The sequence below is a fragment of the Equus asinus genome, chromosome 9 (assembly GCF_041296235.1).
Source record: "Equus asinus isolate D_3611 breed Donkey chromosome 9, EquAss-T2T_v2, whole genome shotgun sequence".
In the NCBI taxonomy this organism is placed as follows: Eukaryota; Metazoa; Chordata; class Mammalia; order Perissodactyla; family Equidae; genus Equus; species Equus asinus.
The window spans coordinates 14,561,331-14,585,165 of record NC_091798.1 but is presented as its reverse complement, the minus strand read 5'-3'; the positions used below and the strand labels follow the sequence as shown (position 1 = coordinate 14,585,165).

The following is a 23,835-nucleotide window of genomic DNA, read 5'->3' as shown; positions in this document are numbered from 1 at the left end:
TTGTAATGTTCTTTTTTTACTTCAGAGTCTACATATTAAGACCAAACACATTTTTATAGGTTCCTAGGCCCAAGATACTGTGCCTGTAACTGGCCCCCAAGCAATTCTCCTCTTTGAGTTTCAAAACTCAGACCCTTGTACTGCTGAAGTGAGCATGGCTTCCTCTGCGCCTGGTGCTCCAGAAAGAGGTGTGCTAGGTAGGAAGGGGTGGGGAGACAAAGTCCTCAGCTGAGCAGAAGGACCTCAGCTCTAAGAGGCAAGCAAGACCTCTGTGGATTCAAGAAAGATGACCACTTTGTGCCAAGGACAGAGAGGGACAAGGTGGTGGAGGGTAGCTGTTAGCTCTTTCCTAAAAAGCACAAGCAGAGGAGGGAACTCCTCCTCCACGCTGGGCCTTCTTGGGAAATTGCAGCGTGAGTGAGAACGATCTGTCTCCTGACCCATTAGTGAGCTGCCCTGAGAGAGAGAGGGGGCCGGGGACAGGGCGGGGATATTCCATGGCCAGGAACACAGCACTGGGTACACAGGGTGCCTAGGAAAATGGCAACAGTGGGTCAGGTCTTGGTGAAGGGAGGAGCGGAGCCGGGCTGCGGTGGCATGCACAGGCTGCAGTGGTGCTGGAATTCTTGCGTGTGCCAGGAGATCGCAGCCTGTGAATGAGAGTCTAGGTTTTAGCAGGGAAGGCGGTCTTCCTCTTTGGCAGTGGGGCATGGAAGCTGAGGACACAGGGCTCACTATGAAGCAAGGAGCGTGGGCCCAGGAGGCGGATCAATGTGAACAGGTTCCCGGCAGTTCCAATCAGGGGTAAGAGATCAATGGAACAACAAAAACGAGGTTTAGGTAAGCCAGACCCTTACTGAGCTGATTAATTTCAGGGATAATCAAAATGTCAGAGGTTTCCCTTTTGGAAGATTATATTAGGCTGGTTCTTCCGCACCCTCGCCGGCCAGCCCCGAGTGACCTCTCTTCTTAACCTTGCTACATATGGGTGGCCCCTGTCCCTTTGTTCTTTTGTAAGAATTTCTCCCCTCCCAAGTGCGACAATGGAATAGAGGTGACCAGGAGCTGGCCTGGTGGCGTAGTGGTTAAGTTCGCACACTGTGCTTCGGCAGCCTGGGGTTCACAGGTTCGGATGCCAGGGGCAGACCTAGCACCGCTTGCCGAGCCAGGCTGTTGCAGCATCCCACATAGAAGAGAGGAAGATTGGCACAGATGTTACCTCAGTGACAATCTTCCTCAAGCAAAAAGAGGAAGATTGGCAACAGATATTAGCTCAAGGCCAATCTTCATCACCAAAAAAAAAAAAAAAAAAAAAAGAGGTGATCAAACTTCCTTGGAAGCCTCTTGTCAAAAGCCCAGCGCAGTGGAGGGGCTCAGATCTCCCTTTTGGAATTTTACCCACTAGAAATGCTGGGAGAGTTGAGCTGGGCAGAGGCTTTCAAGCAGCCTTTCCTATCATATTTGGGGGATCAAATTGAGCAGTATCATCCCAAATACTAAGATTGAAAGAAAAGCAATCACGATGACCATGAAACTTGAGCCTGGACACTGCCAGGACGTCTAACCCTCTTGAGTGGCAAGGGAAATTACTTTAATTACTCTCAACATTTTTGGTGAGTTGGGGTGGCAATAACATGGAGAAGGTGGCCTCTAGTGGCCCTGCAGCAGCTCTGGTCTTTCCTTTCCCAGCTCACCTGGAACATGCTCTTCTGCTCTTGTTTCTGCTGAATGGTACGAGGTTCTCATGTCAAACTGCTTGAATCTGACACTGGCTCTGTGCTTTCCGACTCGGACTTTAGGTAGTGATTTAACTCTGGGCTTCAGTCTTACCATCTGTAAAATGGGGATATTACTGGTGCCCTTTTGTGAGGGCTTTTGTGAGGATTGAAATGATTCATGAGAAGTGCTTAGCACAAGGCCTGGTACCTGGTAAGCCACTGAAGAAATGTTTGCTCTTATTATTATTGTGGGGAGACTAGCTCCAGACTTCAGTCTCTTCCCAACCTACGGCCCTGCCCGTACAAGGCTATCATTTCTTATTTAGACATCACAGCATCAAGGTGACTAGGTGGTTCCTGCACGTTGTCCTGCAATCTTTTGCTGACGAAAACACTATATTCCATGTTGGCAAAACCACCTTTATAGAAGATAAGGTGAATGTATACAAATGCCAATTTGTAAAAGGCACCTTTTAGCCACAGACGCTAAATTGAATTTCCAACAAATCCTTTTAGAGAGGGTCAGTGTTCATTTTCTATAAAATGTGGCTTTCTGAATTCAATATAAAAGCTTTCCTTTAGAATTCCCATTTATGACTTCCTTCCTCTCTCCTCTTCCCTGCTTCTCCACCACCAGTCTCTGCCCCCCCACCTTTAATTACAGTGAAGGGGGATTAGTCAGCTGAAGTCTCCAGGGAGTTCTATACAGAGCCATCTCTGAAATTAAACTAAAGAGAAAATGGCAGCAGGCAGGGAGCAAAGAGAACAGACGAGATTGACTGATTGATCTGAAGTCATCAGATGAGTGTTCAGGACCACGGGGAAGAATGACAACAGAATCAAGGAGAAAAGTCTCTCCCATCCCCTTCCCCTACCACGTACACCCAAACAAAGCACCCAAGACCCAGACCTAGCCATCTCTCCCCTGCTCCTGTAGACCCAGCCCAGCTCCCGTTACTGCTGCTCCTAAGCTGAAAATAACAAGAGGGGGAGTAGAAATCACAGAGGAACAGCTCACGGGCGCTGGACTGCCGACTTCTGCAGGTGAGAACTGTATTTCTTCCCTTCCACCCACTTGCCTGGGCAGATGCAGGCCCAACACCTGAGGCTTGCTCATAGCTTCTTGGCCAGGAGCCCTGGTCCACACTCTTCTGCAGTCCATTCGTGGTTTGCTGGGGACTTTGAAGAAATCTTTGAAGACTCAATGGTTTCTTCTTAAAATTCCATTACTGCACCACCCCATTTTTAAAAGGCGTGAAAAAGATGGATTTTCTTGGCTGAATTATGTTATACATGAGGGATCGAGGAAGAACTGGGAAACTGATGGAAACTGGGCTCAGATTCTTCTTCTTTAGAAGAACTAGTATTTGTTGAGTGCACACCATGACCAGGCACTTTACATGTTATCACATTTCGTTATCACAACTTGGAGTCAAGCATTTATTAATTCACTGTCCTTGAAATACAGAGAGATGAAGACACTTGCCCAGAGTAAGTGGCAGAGCTTGCATTTAAACTCAGGTCTGCCTGACTCCCAACTCCATGTCCTTCTTAGGGTGCTCTGTACCATTTCCTTATAAATTGCCTCATTGGTCTTTGCTTCATTCTCACCAGAGATAAGGTCGCTTTCTTGCTAAAGCAGGGGTTCTCAAACATTATGGGTATCAAAATCACCCAGAGGGCTTGTTAAAAACAGGTGGTTGGCCCCAGCCCCTGAGATTCTGATTCCATCGGTTTAGGGTGGGGCCTGAAATTTTGCTTTCCTAACAAGTTCCAGGTGGTGCTGACACTGCTAGTCTAGGGACCTTACTCTAGGAACAATCACTCTAAGGATTTTCAAATTTCTGTGGATTCCATGTTGTTCAGGGGCCATAGATAAGCTGGTTGCTGGTTTTTTTCAGTCCAGATTTCTAGGTAAGTAGTATCATCATCATGTAACAATTAACATCATTTATTGTCTACTACATGCCAGGCACTTTACTCTTGGGGGCTGACTCTCCCCTACTCCTGTGATGTACACACCACTGAGGCTCCACCAACACAAGAAAAGCATCCAGCATGAACTCCTTTGGAAAGGCCAACAGAGTTCATTTGCAGAGAAGCTTACAAAAGCGTTTCTGGCTGAGAGTGGAGGGGAACTCCCCAGGTAACAAAGGCAATGGAACCGCTCTCAGTATGGGGTGTTATGGGGAGATTTGCTTCCTGAGTACACAGCCTGGAAGGCCTGAGTCCACCCAACACATTAAAGATAAAGAACCAAGGTACTGCATTCTAATATCAGAATATCATCCAGGGAACCGGTGAGCAGGGGAGTGTGGTAGGTGGGGGCTGGGAGGACGAGGAGAAGGACGGACTAAGACTCCCTTTCCTCCACTGTTCCCAGAAGGGAAAACAATTGTAACCATGGGCAATATGATAGAACTGCCAAAAGTACATGACATTCGCTAAGGAAATGGTGAATCATTATGTCCCAGTTCTACATGTTTCATGACAATATTAACACTAATAAACTTTTCCATTAGGATGGAAAACACAAAGATTTCCACAGTCCAGAAAAATTCCCAAGGCGAAGGGAAATGAATCTGTCTATGGCAGCCTGGTGGTTCAGAACCACGGCTAGCACTGTGACCCTTCCCCCTCTGCCCTCGCTCACCAAGACACCCCTTAGTTAACAGAAGGAGGAGGCACTTGGACATAGGAACCACCTGAGAGGTCACAGCACGGTAGGTTTTATAAGTAGCTTAGCGTGCCGCACTTTAGGCTGTGTAAGAGGGTGGTAGGCAGGGGATGAAGCAGGGACCTTTACTCACAGAGTTCGAATCTTCGGCATGTGGTTGAAGCTAGTGACCAGGATGCGGCTAATGTTGTTGTTGTTGAGTGTGCTGCGGAGACAGAGGAAAAAGGCAAATGGTTAACAAGGAAGCAGCATTGAGGGGGCACCAAAGATGCTTATGGAAAGTGGGGGGAGGGATGGATGTGACTGCAAGAGGGACCATAAATCAACGGTCACGGGTCAGTCGGTGGAGCCGCTGGAGACAAGTGGATGGATCTCCAGATGGTAAGAGAATCCCTGGCTCCTTTTCTCAGATGGGTCCCTCCTCCCCTCTGCTGCCCTCTCAGTACTTACTGATCCACCTGGAGTAACAGTATCACTCCCTGAAACCCTTCTATGGGCTGAGTGCTTCACAACAATATTTCTAATTCTCACAACTATGTGCCAGTTATGTATCATTGTCCTCGTTGTAGAGAAAACAAAACAGATAGAGGTCATTGTTTGGTAACACACAACTCTATAGGGTAGGTCTTATCTCCATATTACAGACGAGGAGGCTGAGCCACAGAGAAGTAAAATAGCTTTTCCAAGGACTCTTAGCTGCTAAGCTCAGGCAATGGGATTTGAACCCAGCACTATCTTGCTCCAAACTCCTCGCTCTGCACATTGTAGCTACTGCCCCACGGTGGTGTGAGGCTGGAGGCTATGTGCAGAGGTCATTTGGTAAGGATCTTCCAGCCATCTTCTGACTCTTCAAGCACATCTTAAGGGAGGGTGTGAGCTCACTGAGGACAGGGATTGAGTCCTCTTTCTTGTGCATCTCCATCACTACGGATGGGAACTCCTACAGTGCAACATTAGCACTGACTGGTATCTTCGTAAAGCGAAAAGGAAAGAGAAAGATGTGAGCTCCCATAAGTGAACCAGAATAAAATAAGGCTGCTGAATGAAATCAGGCTGTAGGCAAGTACAGCCCTGGGCTTACCCTTCTAGAGGGACCCATTACAGAAGCGCAGGGAAAGCATGATAGACAAAGAAGCCATCCGCAGAAGTGGAAATGTTAAGTAGGAGAAGAGCCTTTTCCGGTCAGTTAGTTCAGCAACTACCCAGATGGAGAGGTCACCATATGCATGAAGGCCAGGCCTAGTTCTCGCTCTCTGATCCCATACCTGCCTCACCCTGCGTCCCAAAGAGCAAGAGGGGGATATAGTCCTTAGTATAATCCTTCTTGGTGGCCCCTTGCTCCTGTGCTCTCTCTTCTCCTGTGCTCCACCCAGATATCCCCTTCTCATCAGTCTAACTCCTCTTACTTTCCCACAGGCCCCCATTGGCCCAGGAAGGAACCTTTCTTTGGAAACCTTCATTGGTTAAGCAGATTTCTTTTGCCCTTGGCCCTTGGTGAACACATTATCTTCTCTTAAAATGCCCTCTGAATTGTAAGACCCACAAGGCCAGGAACATTTTTTGTCTTGTGCGTTACTCTAGCCCCATGGCCTGGTCCATACATGGTTCAGATTGAGTCTTATTTTCCCCACTTGCGTGGTCTTGGGCAAGTTATCAACATCTTTTATCCACAGGTTCTTCATTGGTGGAAGGAGGCAGGTAACGGTACCTACTTCATAGGCTGGTCAAAGGCGTAGTATGTAGCGTGTGCTCAGTAAAAGGAGACTACCATTTTATTGACATTGGTGGAGCAACTTATTCCTGTCCTGGTCATTCCTGTTCCCCCTACCTCAACATCCATGAAATAGAAACAGAGATTTCTCTAGCACACAGTGGCCCCCATACCCACTCCACCCCACCCAAGGGGTCCTGCACAGATTCCTCTCCAGCCTCTCATGACTCTAGCCCACAGCAGGATTCCAGTGCCCAATCTCCCTCACCCCAGGCTCTTCCTCAATCCCCTCCGGCCTCCTGGCATTCGTTTGGCTAACAAGGCCAGGAGGAAATCTGTTTACCCAAAGGCACAGAACCTAATACTTTTTCCTCCCTCCCTCCCATATTTACTGTGCACCCACCATGTGTCTGGCACTATCTCAGGCATATAGTACAGTAAAGAGGAATGAACAGACCAAATTTACATTGCCTGCTTCTGCTAACTCCCTAACTTTACCAATGCACCAGTGCAGACACTTGGCCTTTATGAAGTTGAACCTCTGTAGCAGTTTTGTTTCACGTGGCTTATCTTTTCTAAGAGTGTGTGTGTGCGTGTGTGTGTTAATCCATCCTATCTCCATCCGCCCAAGAAGGGTTCGGAATATCTCATCAGAGAGGGCTGAAGAATCTGTCACTCACTTCAGACCAGGGTCTCCTGCCTTGCCAGGGAGCTCCCTGGGAGTGAGAACTATGTCGCCGCCACCCCTTCGCCATCAGATTAGGAATGCCTCTGGGGCAGAAACAATGCCTTCATTTCCTCTGCTGTCCATCCTAGAGTTCTAGGCTCCACACTTGGGGGATACCTAGTTAGGGTCGTTGACTGACAACCAGACAAAAATCCGAGCATCCTCATGTCTCAAAGGCAAAGAACAAGAAGCCTTTGCAGCAAAGAGCCTTGCTTCTGACCATGCCCAGCCACTCAACGTCAGGTTGAGTTCGCAGCCAGCCCTAATTCAGCTAAATACACAGTGCAGTTACATGCAGGGCTTGGGCTGGAACCGCATCCGGCAGCAGTCCGGTAGCGATGACTTATTAACGTATTACTACACTGATATTTAAATGCGAGCCGTAATGAGGGCCATAAAACATTTACGATAATAGCAATTATTCCAGAACCAAAATGACTAAACACGCTATTCAGACTTTCATGATTTGCTGTGTGGGGCTGGCCAGCCAAGGGATGTCAGAGGGTTGGTAACCTCTTGGACGCTGGTCTCCATGGCAGCTACAGTTTTTGTTTCCCTAATAAACACGGATTATTTGATTTCCAGTCTTGGCAGCTTTTGCCTGTGATGGGAGCACTGTGCTCTATCTGGTTCTCGTGCCCCAGCCTAAATAGCTGGCATTCAATGGAAGTGTCGTTGTCATAACCCCAGCACAGTGGAGCAGAGTCGGTGAGCACAGCTCCCAGAGGCAAAGACCTGGTTTAGGTTGTGGCTCTGCCACTGCCAGCCTGTGCAACCAGGACTAAGTTTTCTTAATCTTATTAGGTTTCCTCCTTTGTAACACGGGGATAATAACAGCACCAGTTTCATAGAGCTTTATTGGTGATTAAATGAGATGATAATAATAATCGCCAAGGTTAACTGAGAGCTTATTGTATGCCAGGCAGGCACTGGGCTAAGGACTCAACTTGTACCATCTCATTTAATTCCACAAATCACCCTCTGAAGCAAGTACTTTTTTTTTTTGTCATCTCCATTTCATGGATGGAGCAAGTGGTGGTACCAGGACTTGAACCCAAACAAGCTGACTCCAGGAAGGATGCCTGTATGAGTTGTCTATTACTGCTGTAACAGACTACCACAAATTTTGTGTCTTAAAGCAATACAAATTTATTCTCTTACAGCCTGCAGATCGGAAGTCTAAAATGGATTCACGGGATGGCGTTTCTTCTAGAGGCATCGGGAAAATTCATTTCCTTGCCTTTTGCAGCTTGTAGAGGACACCCACATCCCTTGGCTCATGGTCCCTTCCTTGCATCACTCCAAACTCTTGCTTCTGTTGTCACATGTCCTACTGTTCATGGTGATCTCCTGCCTCCCTCTTATGAGGACCCTTGTGATGACATTTCCAGCCAACCACCATCCCCTTGAAACGAGGCATGGACAGCACTCATTTTAGCACACTGCCTGGCGCATAGGCAATGGCCAATAATTATTGCTACTATTATTGTAGCTTGTGTTTGTTTTAGTTCTTTATAGTTTACAAGACACTTTCCCATTCATCTCATTTGATACCCTGAGGTTGGAATTATTCTCCCCATTTTATAGAATGTGCAATTTGAGGCTACGAGAGGTAAGGACTCACCCAGGGTGGCACATGAGCTCCTGGAGGATTCAAGACTTAGTATTCTTTCTTTACATCACAATTTCTCCCAACTTACACACTGCCTCCTGTTTTCAGGGCAAATTGTTACCCTGGCATGGATATCCTCTGTTATCTCCACTCTGGTACCCAAAGCTAGAAATAAGTGCACAAGCCTCCTGCTGCCTCTTGTTCTATAAACTTCCTTGAAGATTATCCAGCAGAAAAATAAATGGTTTGGTCCGACAAAGACCCCCCCCCGCCCCCATGCTGCCATTGGATGACCAGCCCAGACTAAGCTGTGGTGACCTCATCAACCTCATCTTATTTACCTCCATCTCCTGGAAGAGTTTTGCTAGTTCCAGAGTCTAGATTCAATCCTGCTCTGCTCCTTGGAGATATTTTGAGAAAATATGCTTTATTGCAAGTCACCCAGGTTGGAGGTTTTTCTCCAAATAAATGCTCTCAATTCAGCATTTTCCATCAGGTTTCAAGCTCAAGTTCAGGTCAAATTAATTCAATAAAACTTTAGGACTGTTCTTGCCTCCTCTTTTTGCACCATCACAAGCTACTGAATGGGCATTTCAGTATGAATTAGAAATAAGGCAATTTCCCCCCAGAAGATTTAAAAGACAGTCCATCTACCTCCCATTTCTCTCTTATAAAGCCCTTATGCTGTTTTTTTTTTCTTTTTGAGGAAGATTAACCCTGAGCTAACATCTGCTGCCAATCCTCCTCTTTTTGCTGAGGAAGACTGGCCCTGAGCTAACATCTGTGCCCATCTTCCTCTACTTTATATGTGGGACGCCTACCACAGCATGGTGTGCCAAGCGGTGCCATGTCCGCACCCATGATCCAAACCAGCAAACCCCCGGCTGCCGAAGCGGAATGTGCAAACTTAACCGCTGCACCACCAGGCCGGCCCCAGCCCTTACCCCATTATAAATACTGTATTTACACTGAGACTAAGTTTGACCTGTATACTGTTCAGTCTTTTTTTCTGTTTTGTCATAATTGGAGCATAAAAGCCTAATGAAAAGGGGTCATTTTCCATATTAAAATGATCTATTTGGACAATGCTACCTCTGTCAACGCATCCATTCTCTCTCGATTGTGAGCACTAGAAAGGGGGCATTAAATTTTTTTCCAGGGCACTAGGGGTTTAGTGAACTTACTACTGGTCCTATAATGCACAAATCAAACCAAGTTTGTGATGCCCTGTCCTCCTTAGCTAAATACTGGGGTACCATTGCAAGACAAGGGCTCCCCAGTAATGATGAATGCATGAGGAAATGGTCACATACTGGTCTGTCCCATGGGCTGGCAGACTACTGCTCACAGGCCAAATCCCATCCAACACAGAGTATTTTTGTAAATAAAGTTTTACCCATTCGTTTATGTATTGTCTACGCTGCTTTCATGTTACAACGGCTGAGTAGTTGCGACAGAGACCATATGGCATGCAAAGACTAAAATATTTACTAACTGGCTTTTTATAGACAATGTTTGCTGACCCCTGGCTGCTCTAGAACTGGGCGGTTCTAGTCCTGTCTTTGCCAGTGATTAAGTGCAATATGCCAGGCAAGTCCTATTAACTGCTCTGTAAGAAAAGTAGATTAGGTCACTGGCTTTCAAAACTTAAAAATAAAACCAAAAAACATTGGCGGGAAAGCCCAAGCAGCAAGCGGTAGAGCTGAGATTCAAAAGCAGGCAGTCTAACTCTAGAAGCCACACTTCTCGCCCCCACCTTATACTCCCCTGGAAGGAGGGTCCCACTACTCCTGGAACCTGCAATGCTGTGATGGAATCAGAGCCTAGAAGAAGGCCCTGTTCAAGAAATGGCAGGTGAAACCATCTCGGGTTGGGCATGGAACGACTTGGGCAGTGGATCTCAAAGTGTGGTCCCCAGAGCTGCAGCATCACCTGGGAACTTGTTAGAGATGCATCTTCTCAGGCCCCACCCACACCTCCAGAATCAGAACCTCTGGGTAGGCCCAGCTTTGTGTGTTTTAATGAACTCTCCAGAGAATTCTCATGCAAGCTCAAGTTGGAAAACCACTGAACGAAGCAAAAGGCTAAGAACAGAGTCTTTACTTAGGTATAGAGGGCAGAATATAGGCTGTCCCTTGCTGCCCCAGGGACTGAAGGCCTCTTGTGTACTTAGGAAGAGGCCCAAGTTCTGAAACAGTACATAGCCCTCAATGGAGGTGGCTGCAAGCACCTGTGGAGAGCTCCAACTTAGCTCCCCACTCTTCTCTGCTGAGTGCTAAAGTGTGGCTCTCCTTGCATCACTCAAGACAGCCATCTTTGATCTGGAGGAGCTAAGTCCAGCTGTAGCCATGCCACCCTGGAAACCTTAATAAGGCTGACATTTCCCTCTGTCTCCTCCGATTAGGCCATCGCTTTATCACTGTGCTTTCCTGGCTCTGGGTGTAATCTGCGTGTTGTGTGTCCATAACACTATGTAATTGGCTCTAATGGAGCAATATTATCTGTGAGCATGTATCACATAATTGCAAAACCAGGCATCCACAGTAAGTGCCACTGCAGTCTCCCAGCGTGCCAACCTTGGAGCTGGGGACACTCTTGGAACCCCTCTTTTTCCCCTCCACACAGGTGGGGAATCAGACTCCTTAGGTCAGATAGACCCCCTTGGCAGACTGGCCCATTCATCCCCTGTCTCAAGGTGGGTTGACTTCTCTTTAAGTAGGGATAAATAAGGTGGCTCCCTCCTTAACGGTCCCTAGGAAGGACTCTTGGTGAGTCCTCAGCAGCCATGGCAACAGGATGTCTTTTTAAAGTGACCCTGGAGATGCCCTGACTTGTGCTTACAATTGTAGGTGTCCAATGACCAGCATTCTAAGCCCAAAAGATATAACTACCTCCAACAGGGCTTATATTGAATTCACGGGGCAGACATAACCAAAGTAGGCAAAATCATTTCCTGGGGAGCAGCTGAGTGTAAATACTGTGGCTGGACCCTGGGGGAAATATCTAAACTGCTGGTATGAAGGATGAAAAGCACAGAGGGATTCTGGTAGCATGGAGACTGCAAGGGGAGGGGCTGGAGATTCATTTCTGCCTCTCCTTGCTGGCTCAGGGAGGGAGAGGAATGAAACTGAGGGTACTTCAGATCCTTCGGGAGCCTGCTCTGCTCTCTGGCTCACATGTCAAAGCAGGACTGGCTTGTCTTGGTCTTACTTGGTGGCTACTAACTGACAGCCATCATGGCACCGGGATCAAGGACTATTGCTGATGATCAGGCCCTTCCATATGCTCCTAGATCCAGGGAATGTGAATGCTGTTGGCTGGCTTGGCCCATTAGAATGTGTGTTTATGGCATCTTGTTGTGAACTTGACCCTAGGAGAATACACACAGAATGCCCACTAGGTCCACTGAGGTTGGGAGAGGAATCCTCAAGCCTTTCCCTCAGCCCAGTCTCTCCCCAACTGCACTGACCCAGTCATTTTTGGATGAAGCCCCCTTATTTCCCTCCTACCAAGGCTGAACTTGCTTTTCTCACTCAGCTATGCACTATTCTGATTTGGCTGGAAGCTCTAGGAAACTCCAGAAATCAGGAAAAACAATGTACAATAATGCATCCTTTGAGAAAACCTAAACTGAATGTTATAGGTTCTACCATGAACTCTCTACTTTCCTCTAATGAGCTAGACTAGAAAAGGATATTGCTTTGAGGTGAGCTTGCCAAGATCTTCCAACAAAGATGCCCATAACAATAACAATAATAATACTTATACGGTTTATTAAGTTTTTGCTATGTGCTGGCACTGGGCTGAGCATTTTTCATACATTATCTCATTTAATCCTCCCCCAAACTCTGAGATACTATTGTCATTTCCATTTTGGATTCTAGAAAGATCAATGAACTCTGCCCTGATCACACAGCTATAGAGTTGTGGAGCCGAAATTCAGATCCAGGAAAGTGTGACATCAGGACCTATATTTTTAAGCATTCACGAAACTGCCTCTTACAGGATGGTCTTCGACAGGCGTTGGCTGTCCAATTTCCATGTCTTCCCAAGGGGGAAGCGAATCATCTCGGTTAGTGGTAGACTCAGCCCTGACTTCCATGTGGCAGGGAGTGTGGTATTTGCCCCACTGCTAAGGATACTCAAAGCAACAGCATTACCCGACCTGCCTCTTGTCTGAGCAACAGAGAGGGCTCAGCACTGAGACCACAGGCTGTAGTAGAGTCTACAGAGAAGAGAGGGCAATGGTGTCTCCAAGCCTTGTGGTCACGGTTTGGCTAACAAGTCTAAGTGCTGCCAAAAGCCGTCCTTACTATTAGATTGGTTGATCGGAATTTTTAAGACTACCCTGAAGAACCAAGAGCACAGCTCTGCTCCTTAAGCAAAGCCCATCTTTGGCCTGTTTGGAGCAGGCGATGAGTTTCTGCGGGCGGATGGGGCAGGAGGAATGAGAGACACGGAGGGAGAGAGAGGAGAAGGGACGGCAGAAGCCAACTCTCTTACGCTACCTGCTCTCTCGGACTATCCTGGGTGCTGCAGAGTACTGAGTTCTTTGGTCTCCCTGCGGACCGTTTAAATTAAAGCTCATAACCATTGTGTGGGCATATAATGAAAACAACTGATGCTGCACTGATTAGGCCATTACTCTCAACTGTTAGAAAACATAATGATCTCACAAGGGGACTTATTCACTGACGTATAGCAGTCAAGCTCTCATTTGACACCTCAAATTAGCAGCCAAAGCAATAACAGCTGGGGTTTTTGTCTCAATATTTGTACCCGACTCTAAAGTGATTTGGCACCGGGTGAGTGTTATTTTTAAACACAGAGCTCTCACCGCCTAGTAACATTTTAAATGGTCTCCAGGTGTCATGTAAAACCTAGAGAAATAAATAAAAACAATCAGCTGCCAATTTGGGCCTTTGATGATACGGATTCCTTAACAAAAGGGCTTGTCTTTGGTTCTTCTTTCATTATGTATTCATATTATGACAGGCAGAAACTCATCTCCTTCCACCCAGCACCACTTCGGTGTTAAAAAAAAAGATGCTTCCAAAATAAATGTAAAAAGTAGAAGATCAAAAGAGAAAGAGGAATCTTCAAATCCCGCCACTGTTCAATCAGATGCGGATAGTGTGAGTATTCACGATGCTCCGGTGTCTTTGGTCCCTGGTTTTGAAGAACTCCTTACTCATCTATTGAGATCACCACAGATGTTGCCTAGTGGTGATTCAGAATGATTCAACTGCCTCCCAGTGACCAACTTAATTGTAAAATGTCCCTTAAGCCACAACATGAATGAGACAGCCTCAGTCTCCTAATTCTATTTCATCATCTATAAACTGGGAGCCTGGACAATCAATCTTGTCTACTGCATTATTTAGAAATCAGGCAGCTGCCAAGAAGTCTGCAGTGGGCTGAGGATGGATGAAAGAATGACCTCCAACTTACATAATGGGACAGGTGAGTTTGCACTTGAGAGGGGGGAGAAATGGACCATTTCCACCTCAGCTGCATTTTAGCCAGTTGAGAGGAAGATGGGGAAAGTTCATAAATACCACTGATGTGAACACTAAGAGAGGACAGAGGACATGTCTATTCTGTGCCCTGTTGTATAGGCAGGACCTAGCCCATGTTTGGCACACAGGACTACCCAATATTTACTGAATGGACGGATGAGTTTCCAAATGTGAAAGGTAATGCTTTTGGCATTGTTTGACAAAAATAAATTTCCACCCTAAACAGCCTTCTGGGCTGATCTGGGAGCACAAACTCAATTGCCTATGGGAGCGAGGCTTGACATCTGAGTAAGCAAGCGTGCCGTGCCGTGTGGGGACCGTAGTAAAGCCAGCTCCGCTACATGAGATCATCACTTCTCATTCAAAGGACTGTTGCTGTGCTGGAGTGTGGGTGCAGTGCTGCCGCTGTTCCCTCAAGAGAAAGCCAGACATCTAGAAGTTTTATACGAAGTCTCCTGGTATTTTTGTATTGGTGATTAATCACCTTAAGGAAGAAAAGTCACAAATGAAACATACCCAGGGGCTGAATTTGGCTGCAGATGCCAGTTTTTGGTCTTTGAACCAAATAGATTAATTTAACAATTTGAATCATATATATATATATTTAACATATGTGTGACATCTATCATATATATTTAACATATGTCACGCATATATAAAATCAAAATATTCTGATGGCATTGTGGTGATATGTAGCTAAAGCCTTCCTTCCACACTGCGTCACCTGAAGGGCAGGTACCAGCTGAGAGATGCTCCCGGAACCTACCATTCAAACGCACTATCTTTACACGGTTGAAAATGATCCAATGCTTTTTTTCCCCACTATCATCACTTGGAGACAAAGTGCTCTGAAAGAGTTTCTGTTTCTAGGGTGAAACTGTGCTCTGCCAGGCAGGAGTGCTCGTCTGGTTTCCGCATGCTACTCATCAGTTCTGTGGCTAAACGTAAGCTGTTTCTCGTGTATAGTTCAGAACTGTGTGGCTTCAGCACTGTTGGCAGAAAAAAACTGCACAGGGCACATGACTCTGTTCCTGGGCTGAGATGTCAGAGACAATCAGCTTTTACTCACTGATATTTGCAAAGGAGGGACTCTCTCAGGGAGCTGGGTACAATTTACACCTTGGCCGACTTAGGCTCAATGATGGGCAGGGGCCCTCTGTGCTTATTCACTGAGCCTTTGGGTACCACTAGTAGCTGGGATCAATGATGTACAGTTTGATCTCTTTTCAGATTACCCTCTGACTGGACAGCAACCTGTTGCTGGGGGTGGTCATGCACCAAGCAATGGCCACAGGACTAGGGGGCTCTAGAAAGGGAGGGTGTGGTCTCCATGCTGACTGTAAAATGTTCCCTCTGGCAAAATGCTAGAGATTAAGGGATGACGAGATGGACAGGGCATAGAGGCTGGCTTCACCAATTTTTGGTCCTGTCTGCTAATACAAGGGGAAGGTAGAATGGCACTATACAGCATTGGATAAAGACTCAATAGACCTGTTTTCTGACCTGGTTCTTTGGTGAAATTTTCCTACAGGTGAAGGCAAGTCACTTAATCTTTCTAGGGGACTTTCTTTTTCTTAAAATGAAATGGTGGGACCAGTTGACCTGCAGGGTCTTTCCAGTCTGCAATTCCACTCCCCGATTCCATCTGGGCTGGTGCTGGCTCAAGAATGGCATTTTTGGAATGGGAATAGTTTTCCAGACAGTGGTGAAAGAGATTATGGACACCCAGATCTGCATAAAGACAGGACACTTGGCCAAACTCTGAAAGTCACAACCAGCCCCCACTGTGCAGCATTTGAAATATTGCTGGGGAAAAGTGGCATGGTTTTGGCTGTTTTTCTTTCTCTCTTTATGCAGATATCTGGCTCCGCTGCTATGGGGTTAATGGGCTTCCTTTCCTAAGGAGCTGCTGCATCTATAGCTTATGTATGGAGAAGGGATGGGTCCAGACACGGGAGCAATTTTCCCACCCAGTTGACTTTGTGGAAGGCATTTGCAGGGCTGGGAGAAGTGAATAATTGGGATCAGGAAACTAATTCACACAGAAAGAGTTTTGCTTTAGTGGGAGATAGTTTTAATAATCATACTCCTGGGTTCCAATGAAAATGGGTTTTTTGCGGGTATAAGATCCAGATGTCTAAATTAAGATAGAGAAAGGGCAGAGTGGAGGTTGAGGGGAGTGGCAGATATTTCAAAGTATTTAACTTCAGAAAACACACTGTTTAAACATTGTGCTTCTTAATGAATATGAAGTGGCTCCAGAGGTTTGGAGCAGGGCAAGCAGAAAAGCAGGCCTGCTAGGAGCTATGGAGCTCTGCAGAGGGCATCTCCTGTGCAAATGGGGTACTCGCCACTCAGCTCTAAACCTGAGCTGTGCAATAATAAGGTAGCCATGAGCTAAATGTGCTGATTTAAATTGAAATCAATTAAAATGAACTAAAATTTAAAAATCAGTTTCTCAGTGGCACTAGGCACATTTCAAGCGCTCAAGAGTCACATGTGGCTAGTGGCTATCATATTGGACAACACAGATTTGAAACATTTCCTTCATCCCAGAAAGTCCTACCAGACAGCACTGCCCCAGACCATCATAACCACATGTGGGCCCAGGGTTGCCACAGTGTCTAGACATTTAAGGAAAGTTGAAATTATATACTTTTAAATGAAATTATCTGAGTTTTAAACATTGGCAACTAATTCTAATTTTTTTAAACACTGGAAAGACCAAAACAATTAAAAAATCAAACCTCATGTCTGCAGTTTCCATTCAACCTATGGGCCGATAGTTGGGGTCCTCTGATTCAGTTATAAGTCAAAAGAGACTGGTTTCTCTAGAGCTTCTCCATGATGAGTTCAGAGTCCAAATATGACCTTGGAGAAATGGAATCACATCCCCTTCACCCGTCCTCGTCACCTGAGAGCCTTTGCGGATAGGAGATGGAAGCTCAGGAAATGATAGGAACGATGCTCTGATCCCCCCCAGCTCTGCTCCATATCTTCCCCATGCCATCCTCCCCTCCATAAAGCCAACTGGCAGGAGGGGCTCAATTTCCTGCTTGAGTTCCTAGGATCTTGGCTTTCAGGACCCAGTTCTGCAGAGTAATAGACTGGTGAGCCGAGCCATCCAGTATTCCGCATCCTGGATGGAAGTGGCAGCAGCAGCAATCAGCAGGTTCAGCTCTTCAAGGGAACATGGCCCCCTGGCCTGAAGACCCGCGACAGTGATGAGATGAGAGTTGATCAAGGGGCAAGATACACACTGAATGTGTTCAAATACTGGTCACCAAAGCCACTGCTGGCAGCTGGGGGATGGAAAAAGGGCAGAGGCTGACCATTGGTGCAGGAGCACATTTGCAAATCAGGGCAGAAGCTCCGTTTTGGGAGTGAACTGACCCCCATACGCGTTTGGCAGCTCTGTAGCATCTCCCCACTGGCCTCCTCATCTTGTCCCTGAGAGAAAACCCTCTGGAATCTTTTTTCAAAGATGCAGAGTTATTTTTCCATTTTGTTTTAGGTGGGACAAAGCAAACCAAAAGGCGGCTCCCAAACCTAATTTGTCAAGCCAGAATTTCATCATAGAGACCTGGTGGGTGGAGTCCGTGGCCCTTGGGGACAGTGAGACTTCCATTACCTGATTCCACCTAAGTACCCGCTCATAGGAGAGCTGGGTAACGGGAGTCTTGCTGATTCACGATCCTTTGTTGGTGAAGAACAATTCAACGATCTTTGCCATCTCCTCTTAACCCAGGAATGTACACCAATATATTTTCAATTCAGAGACTAAACTAGCCTTTAGTTAACAGGAAAAGGAAATAAAATGGAAACCATTAGAAATCCCCAGATTCTAGTTAATAGTACTGTTAAAGTGCACTTATTTAAGTGGAAAAAAAAATCCTACATTTCAAAGAAATTTTCACTTTTTCCTTAACCTGATGTTCTCAAAAGCAAGCTTGTCATTTTAAGAGCATGACCATGATCAAACTTCCAGTCTGGGTGACTAGGAAGGAGGGTGTGTTGTGTGGCACAAGCGACCATTTATAGAAAACCCAGTTCCTTTCCTAGGATTCTGCGGGCTGAATGGAAGTTACCGATGCTTTCCACAAAGTGCAATTTTAATCCTGATTGCCTGAAGAAATCATAATTTGCAGCACAGTACCAAAAAAATCATATTCTGGAGATATTTTAAGACTTTCATTAAGCAATGACAGTTCTATATTCAAAACGATGTCATGACTAAACACCCTGATTCTGAAGGCTGTTGAAACAAAAATGTTTGCAGCTCCCAGAGAAACCCAGGTGAAACATTTGTAAATAAATGAAAATGAGTCTTGTCTCTGTTAGAAAACACCAATTTTCAGAGTACCTCTAATTTTGTTCATTATTAAAAAGAAAAAAGGAAAAGGAAAAAAATTACCATTTAGCTCAAGGAATAAAAAAAACAAAGGTAATGTGAGAAATGTGCTGTTTCAGTAAATACTACATTGTTCAACACTGAAAACAATGCTGGGACAAGAACTACATTAGTTCTGTTAGAGCCGAGACATCCTGGAGAATCTAGAGGCTGGGGCGGGGTAAGCTTCAATTCAGTTAATTAATTTCAACTCGATTTGGGTCCACGTTTAACTGACTACCCACTACGTGCCAGGCTTGTGCGAGGTTCTGGAGATGAGGCAGTGGAAGAGGACAGGCGTATCCTTCAACTTCAATTTCATGAGCATCCTGATGGGCATCCGCTATTTGCTGGACACACGCCTGTGGTATCTCCTTTAAAGCTAGCCTAAGGGGTTGGTATTACTGCTTCTGTTTTTCAATAAGGACATGAACCCCAAACCACCCAGTTTGGTGAAGCTGAATTGGTGCCAGTCCTATGGGAGGACGCTAATCCCCCCAAGCTCAACCTTGGCCTGGTACCTGCACGTCAGGCAGTTTTGTGGAATTGAATGTGATGCTGATGAAGCTGAGGTCATAGGTTTAGCTGAATGGCCCATGGGTCAACTTTTCAAAAAGAAAAACTATGGTTCGTGAATTATTCTGGGCATTTACGACAGCTAGTAATCTCATTAACGCACATAATTGTTTCTCTGGTGCGTTTTTTTGGGTTTTTTTTTTTTTTGAGGAAGACTAGCCCTGAGCTAACTACTGCCAATCCTCCTCTTTTTGCTGAGGAATACTGGCCCTAAGCTAACATCCTTGCCCATCTTCCTCTACTTTATATGTGGGACGCCTACCACAGCATGGCATGCCAAGCGGTGCCATGTCTGCACCCGGGATCCAAACCGGTGAACCCCGGGCTGCCGAGAAGCAGAACGTGTGCACTTAACCGCTGCGCCACCGGGCCAGCCCCTCTGGTACATATTTTAAAATTTTTATTTATTGTAGCAGAGCAGTTAAGTGCAGGGGCTCAGACATCAGGCAAGGTGGATTTGATAGTGGAAGAGTAGTCCCCTTGTACTTGTCAGTGGCACTCCGGCCAAGTTATTTGACTTCTCTAAGCCTCAGTTTCCTCATTGGTAAAATGAAGAGATTAGCAGCATCCATCTCGTAAGGTTGTGGTGAGGATTACCCTAAGATGCTGCAATCTAATGTCTTATCATTGTGCCTGGAAGAGAGCAGATGCTAAAAAATGGAGGCTATAACAGCAATTATAATTTTTATAATAACCATATCAACAATTTTTATATCATTGTATTATATGATATTACATTATTATTTGTTAATCAGAGCATCTAGTTCCATACCCAGAGGATAGCTCTCCACTTGCATTAAACTTCTGGGTTTTCTGAACTGGACTGACAGTGTCTACGAACGTCCCAAGACGCAGTGCCCAGCACTCTCTGCCAGGTCAAGAAGCCCACGCTGGAAGAGTGAGCACACCCTGACCTGGGCATCGGGACCATTGTCAATTTCTTTTCACTGCCTCCTTCTTATAGCAAGAAAGGACTTTATTTTCCATTCTCTGTGTCTACAAGTGAGGCTCAGGGTCAGGCCATGTTGTACCCACCTGGATGTGGTTGAATTAGAACTACCCTAAAAGGCTGGTTAATTCCTATCACTGCTTTAACTCTTCAATCTCTCTTCTCTAAATGTGGGCTGAGAGGGAGCTTAGTACACAGGTTGACACAGGGGCCTGGGGAGCAAGAAACAGGGCGGGGGGGTGTTCACCTGTTACTTCTCTTCATATGCACAAACCCAACTACAACTCTTGTAAAATCAAAGGGAATTTGGAGGCTAGTTCAACTCTTGAGAAGAACTTCCCAGAAGACGAGACTTGAGACATTCCTGATGGCTTCTGTGGTGTCCTTGCTCACTTTGGGAGTCTTGGACTCCACACCACTCAGCACTCTCTGTCTGTATATGTCCATTTAACAAGTCTGGTAAGCTCTGGCCCACAGAGCTTGATCCACCAGAGCACCTGCTCACTTCTTTAAGCTTTACTGTCCCCGGATCCAGCACTATGCTGGCACACGGTGTGTCCTTGCTTCTCAGATGGATTACAGTGGGGGCTGCCTGGGCTGGCAGGTAACTGACATGAGTGGAGGTTGGTGGGAAAGTGGAGTCTACACGCCCATCTAAGGAGGGTATGTGCTCTTCAGCTGCAACTGTCGCAATGCAGAAATGCAGTCCAGGGTTGCCAATGCTTCTGGGTTTGCCAAAAGTCCAAAGCTGGAAATCTGGACTTTTATGAAAAATATCATAAATTTTAAATATTAAATGTTAATTTCAATTTTAAAAAACACTACAGGGTAGTAGAGGACAAAAAACCCTCATTTGTGGACTCAATGTACTCTGTAGTCCAGTTTGCAACCTCTGGTTTCAAGAGAGCTGAAAGCAAGATCATCCTTTGATTCTGTCATGGACTAAAGTTTGCCCTCCAACCTCCTAAATAATATAAAACACTTAATGATGAGTTTAGCAAAGAGAACTGCACTTAGGATCCCCAATCTTATCGGGGTCTTCTTCTGAATAGCCTATCGCATGGAACTGCCCAGTAAGGGCAAAGAACATGGGATCAGGGGTCCGGAGACTCAGGTTCTAGTCCCTTGGCTACCGCCAACTTGATGTTGTCCTTGGCAAGACTCCTAGCCGGGGCCGGGACTAGGGTGAGGGAAGTGGGGTTGTCCAAGGTGCAAAATGTTAGGAGGCACGGGCCTCACTTTAGTCCTGGCCCTGCTCACAGCCCCTGTGTGTCTTATCTCACTAATAAGAGGTCGTCCTGGAGACATTTAAGGTCCTTCCAGGGCCAGTGTATAATAATGTCACTGAATTTCCAAAATTGGCAAGTGACATAGATGGGAGCAAGACCTTCAAGACAGCACACAGTGGTTATCTGCAGACCTGTGGATCTGCATGCAATTTAGCTGGTACCAGTGATTTATCAAGGGCAGACCACTCACTGGGAGATGAGAGCATTTTCAGGATGTGTTCCTGACATCTTTGGTCTGGCATTTTTGGCAGCATGTCCACTGAACTTCTGATTTGCTACATGTAGTCAGGAGACAATGTCTGAAAATCTTTTTCTTTCCTCCTGCACTATTATTGAAAAAGAATTAGATAAATATTTTATTAACTAGGTTTCCTGATTTTTGTTTCATTTGTCCGTATTCTTAATATGTTTTTCATTAAACATTTTTCTGATGCAGGATGGCACGTTGGGCAGGGAGGAGCCTGGTATAATTGGTGAGATGCCTGGCTGTCCTAACCTTGCTGGCAGAGGTTAGAAACCCACAGCTCAGAGCACCCCACAAATGGTTCCTGACCAGACAGGGCTGGAAATGTGGTCTTGGCACACTGGACGGCAGTATCAGCATACCTTGCTTAGAGAAAACCTTGGATGTGAACCACCAAATGTATAGAACAGGTGGAAATGAAAGGGCAATGATTCAGGTAGCAGAAGGGGATCTGCCTCACCGAAAGGGGGCCCTCAGTGAAGAAGCTTAAGTGCCATACAGAGAGTTGGGGCTGAATTTTCGGGAGGTCCGGAGAGCACCCCCCAAATCATTGAGTGCCAAAGTCAAGTGTTGATGTCCCAAAGTGAGAATACACCATCTCTGGGATCCGAATGTAAGTCAGTGAAAAAGCAGCATTATTTCTTCCCCCTGCGAGTTTGATTTACCTTCAACTTTGTGGGGACCTGTAAACTGGGTAAAGGGAAGGACAAAGTCACAAGCTTGTGGGAGGCTCCGACATTCTCCCCGGCAGGATTGTGAGTCATTGATGGCTCAGCTAGCCCAGCTCTGGGGGGCCAGTTCATATCCCTCTGCAGCACACGTAGACCAGGCTTCAGGGGAGCCAACACCATGACAGCCTTGGCAACACAGACCAGAAAGGCAGCTTGGTAGAATGGTTAATCCCACAGGCTCTGCTGCTTACTAGTTAAGCAGTTACTTGTCTTCTCTGAAATGGGTTATTCCTCTATAAAAGGAAGAAGACAATAACAGCAGCTTCACGGAGGGGCGGTGAGGACGCAAAGAGATAATGCATGTGAAAGCACTAGTTATGGTGTTGGGGATGAGTAAGTGCACAACAAATGCTAGCTATGAGCATTTGCATTGTGAGTCCTCCCCCACGGAAGCCCTGACAGGTTTCACCTGCACTATGCTTTTCTTCTTACTCTCTTTTCCGGCTACCTGAAAAGGGGAGGGTGGTGGCTCTTTTCCTTTGTCCACTGTACTCTGCGCTGGACATCCCCCATTGTGCGTGAGCCAATTACGAGAGTGAGGTGGGTGGATTTCATGGTCTTTTCCAACCTTGTATCAGTTCCTCACTCCTCACTGCCATCGGTTCTCACCCAGACTCACCTCCTAAATTCTCATGCAGTGTAACTGGAGACACTAACCTCGGTCCTGATGGAAAGAAGTTTTATGGCATTTCCATCCACAGAAAGCGTGGAATAACATGGTAATCCTGTGCAAAATATTTCCACTAGCAGTTGACATCCACAAACTCTCCTGAAGTTAATTTTGAGAGAGCTTTCTATGAGATAACCATGAGTCTTTCCTTGTTTTGTACTTCATGTCAGAGAGAAAACACACCTGAAATACTCTATTTTGTCTTCATAATTTGCAGACTTTTAAAGCTTTAGATACTTAAAGATGACCCTTCTGGGGTGTTTTGAACTCCTCTCTGTCTCTCTCTGAAGAATTTATTAAGTTGACGTATGACGCCCTCACTTAGTTCCTATTTATTTCATTGTCAAGATTCTTGATGGTGTCTAAGTTGTGATTACAAAGAAGTATTATAAAATGTCAATGTGTAGATGAGATTTGGAAGGTCTGGGGGTTGGGAGGGGAGAGTCTTTAAATGGAGATGTCAGCTCCAGCCAATTTCAGAACGGCTCACCATTAAGATGGATAGTTCCAAAGCCGTGTGCCTCGGCTGGAAATTAAAAACCCATGGAATAACTGATTATGATTAATTTTAAGTACTTAGCCATGTGAAGCCAAATGAGAGCGTCTTTAAGACAAAGCTATTGATCTGGCTTTGTTTGGAACTGAAAAGATAAACTAATCAGGTCCTGTGGGCGTCTTTGCAATGATGGGGAATGAGGACTTTTTTGTTGTTTCATCATAGGTTTTTAAGCTTCAAGTTTGAGAGACCTGGTGTACTTCGATACCAACTTTTTTTTTTCTAATAACAAACATCTGAATAGAGAGGGACAGTCCAATTCTGTCCCAGACAGGTGTTTGATGGGGTTGAGGGCACGGCAGAAAGTTACGGAAGTGGAAGGGAAGTTAGAGAGCCCCTCCGATGTAGTATAGAAAGTGTCTCTTCTTAAAGTCAAGGAAACAGACTCAGAGAGGTTGAATAGCTTCGCCAAAGTCCCACTGCATCTGGGATTCACCCCCAGGTGTGTCTGACTGTAAAGCCCTTC

At 45.9% G+C, this 23,835-nt stretch overlaps 1 protein-coding gene across 1 annotated transcript in view; it reads right to left on the bottom strand.

The window, feature by feature from the left end:
* SLIT3 (slit guidance ligand 3) overlaps positions 1-23,835 on the bottom strand; it is a 588,267-nt gene that overhangs the window by 140,990 nt on the left and 423,442 nt on the right. The window contains exon 7 of the mRNA XM_070517106.1: positions 4,529-4,600. Coding sequence (XP_070373207.1) covers positions 4,529-4,600 — 72 coding nt within the window. The remainder of the gene's footprint in view (positions 1-4,528; positions 4,601-23,835) is intronic.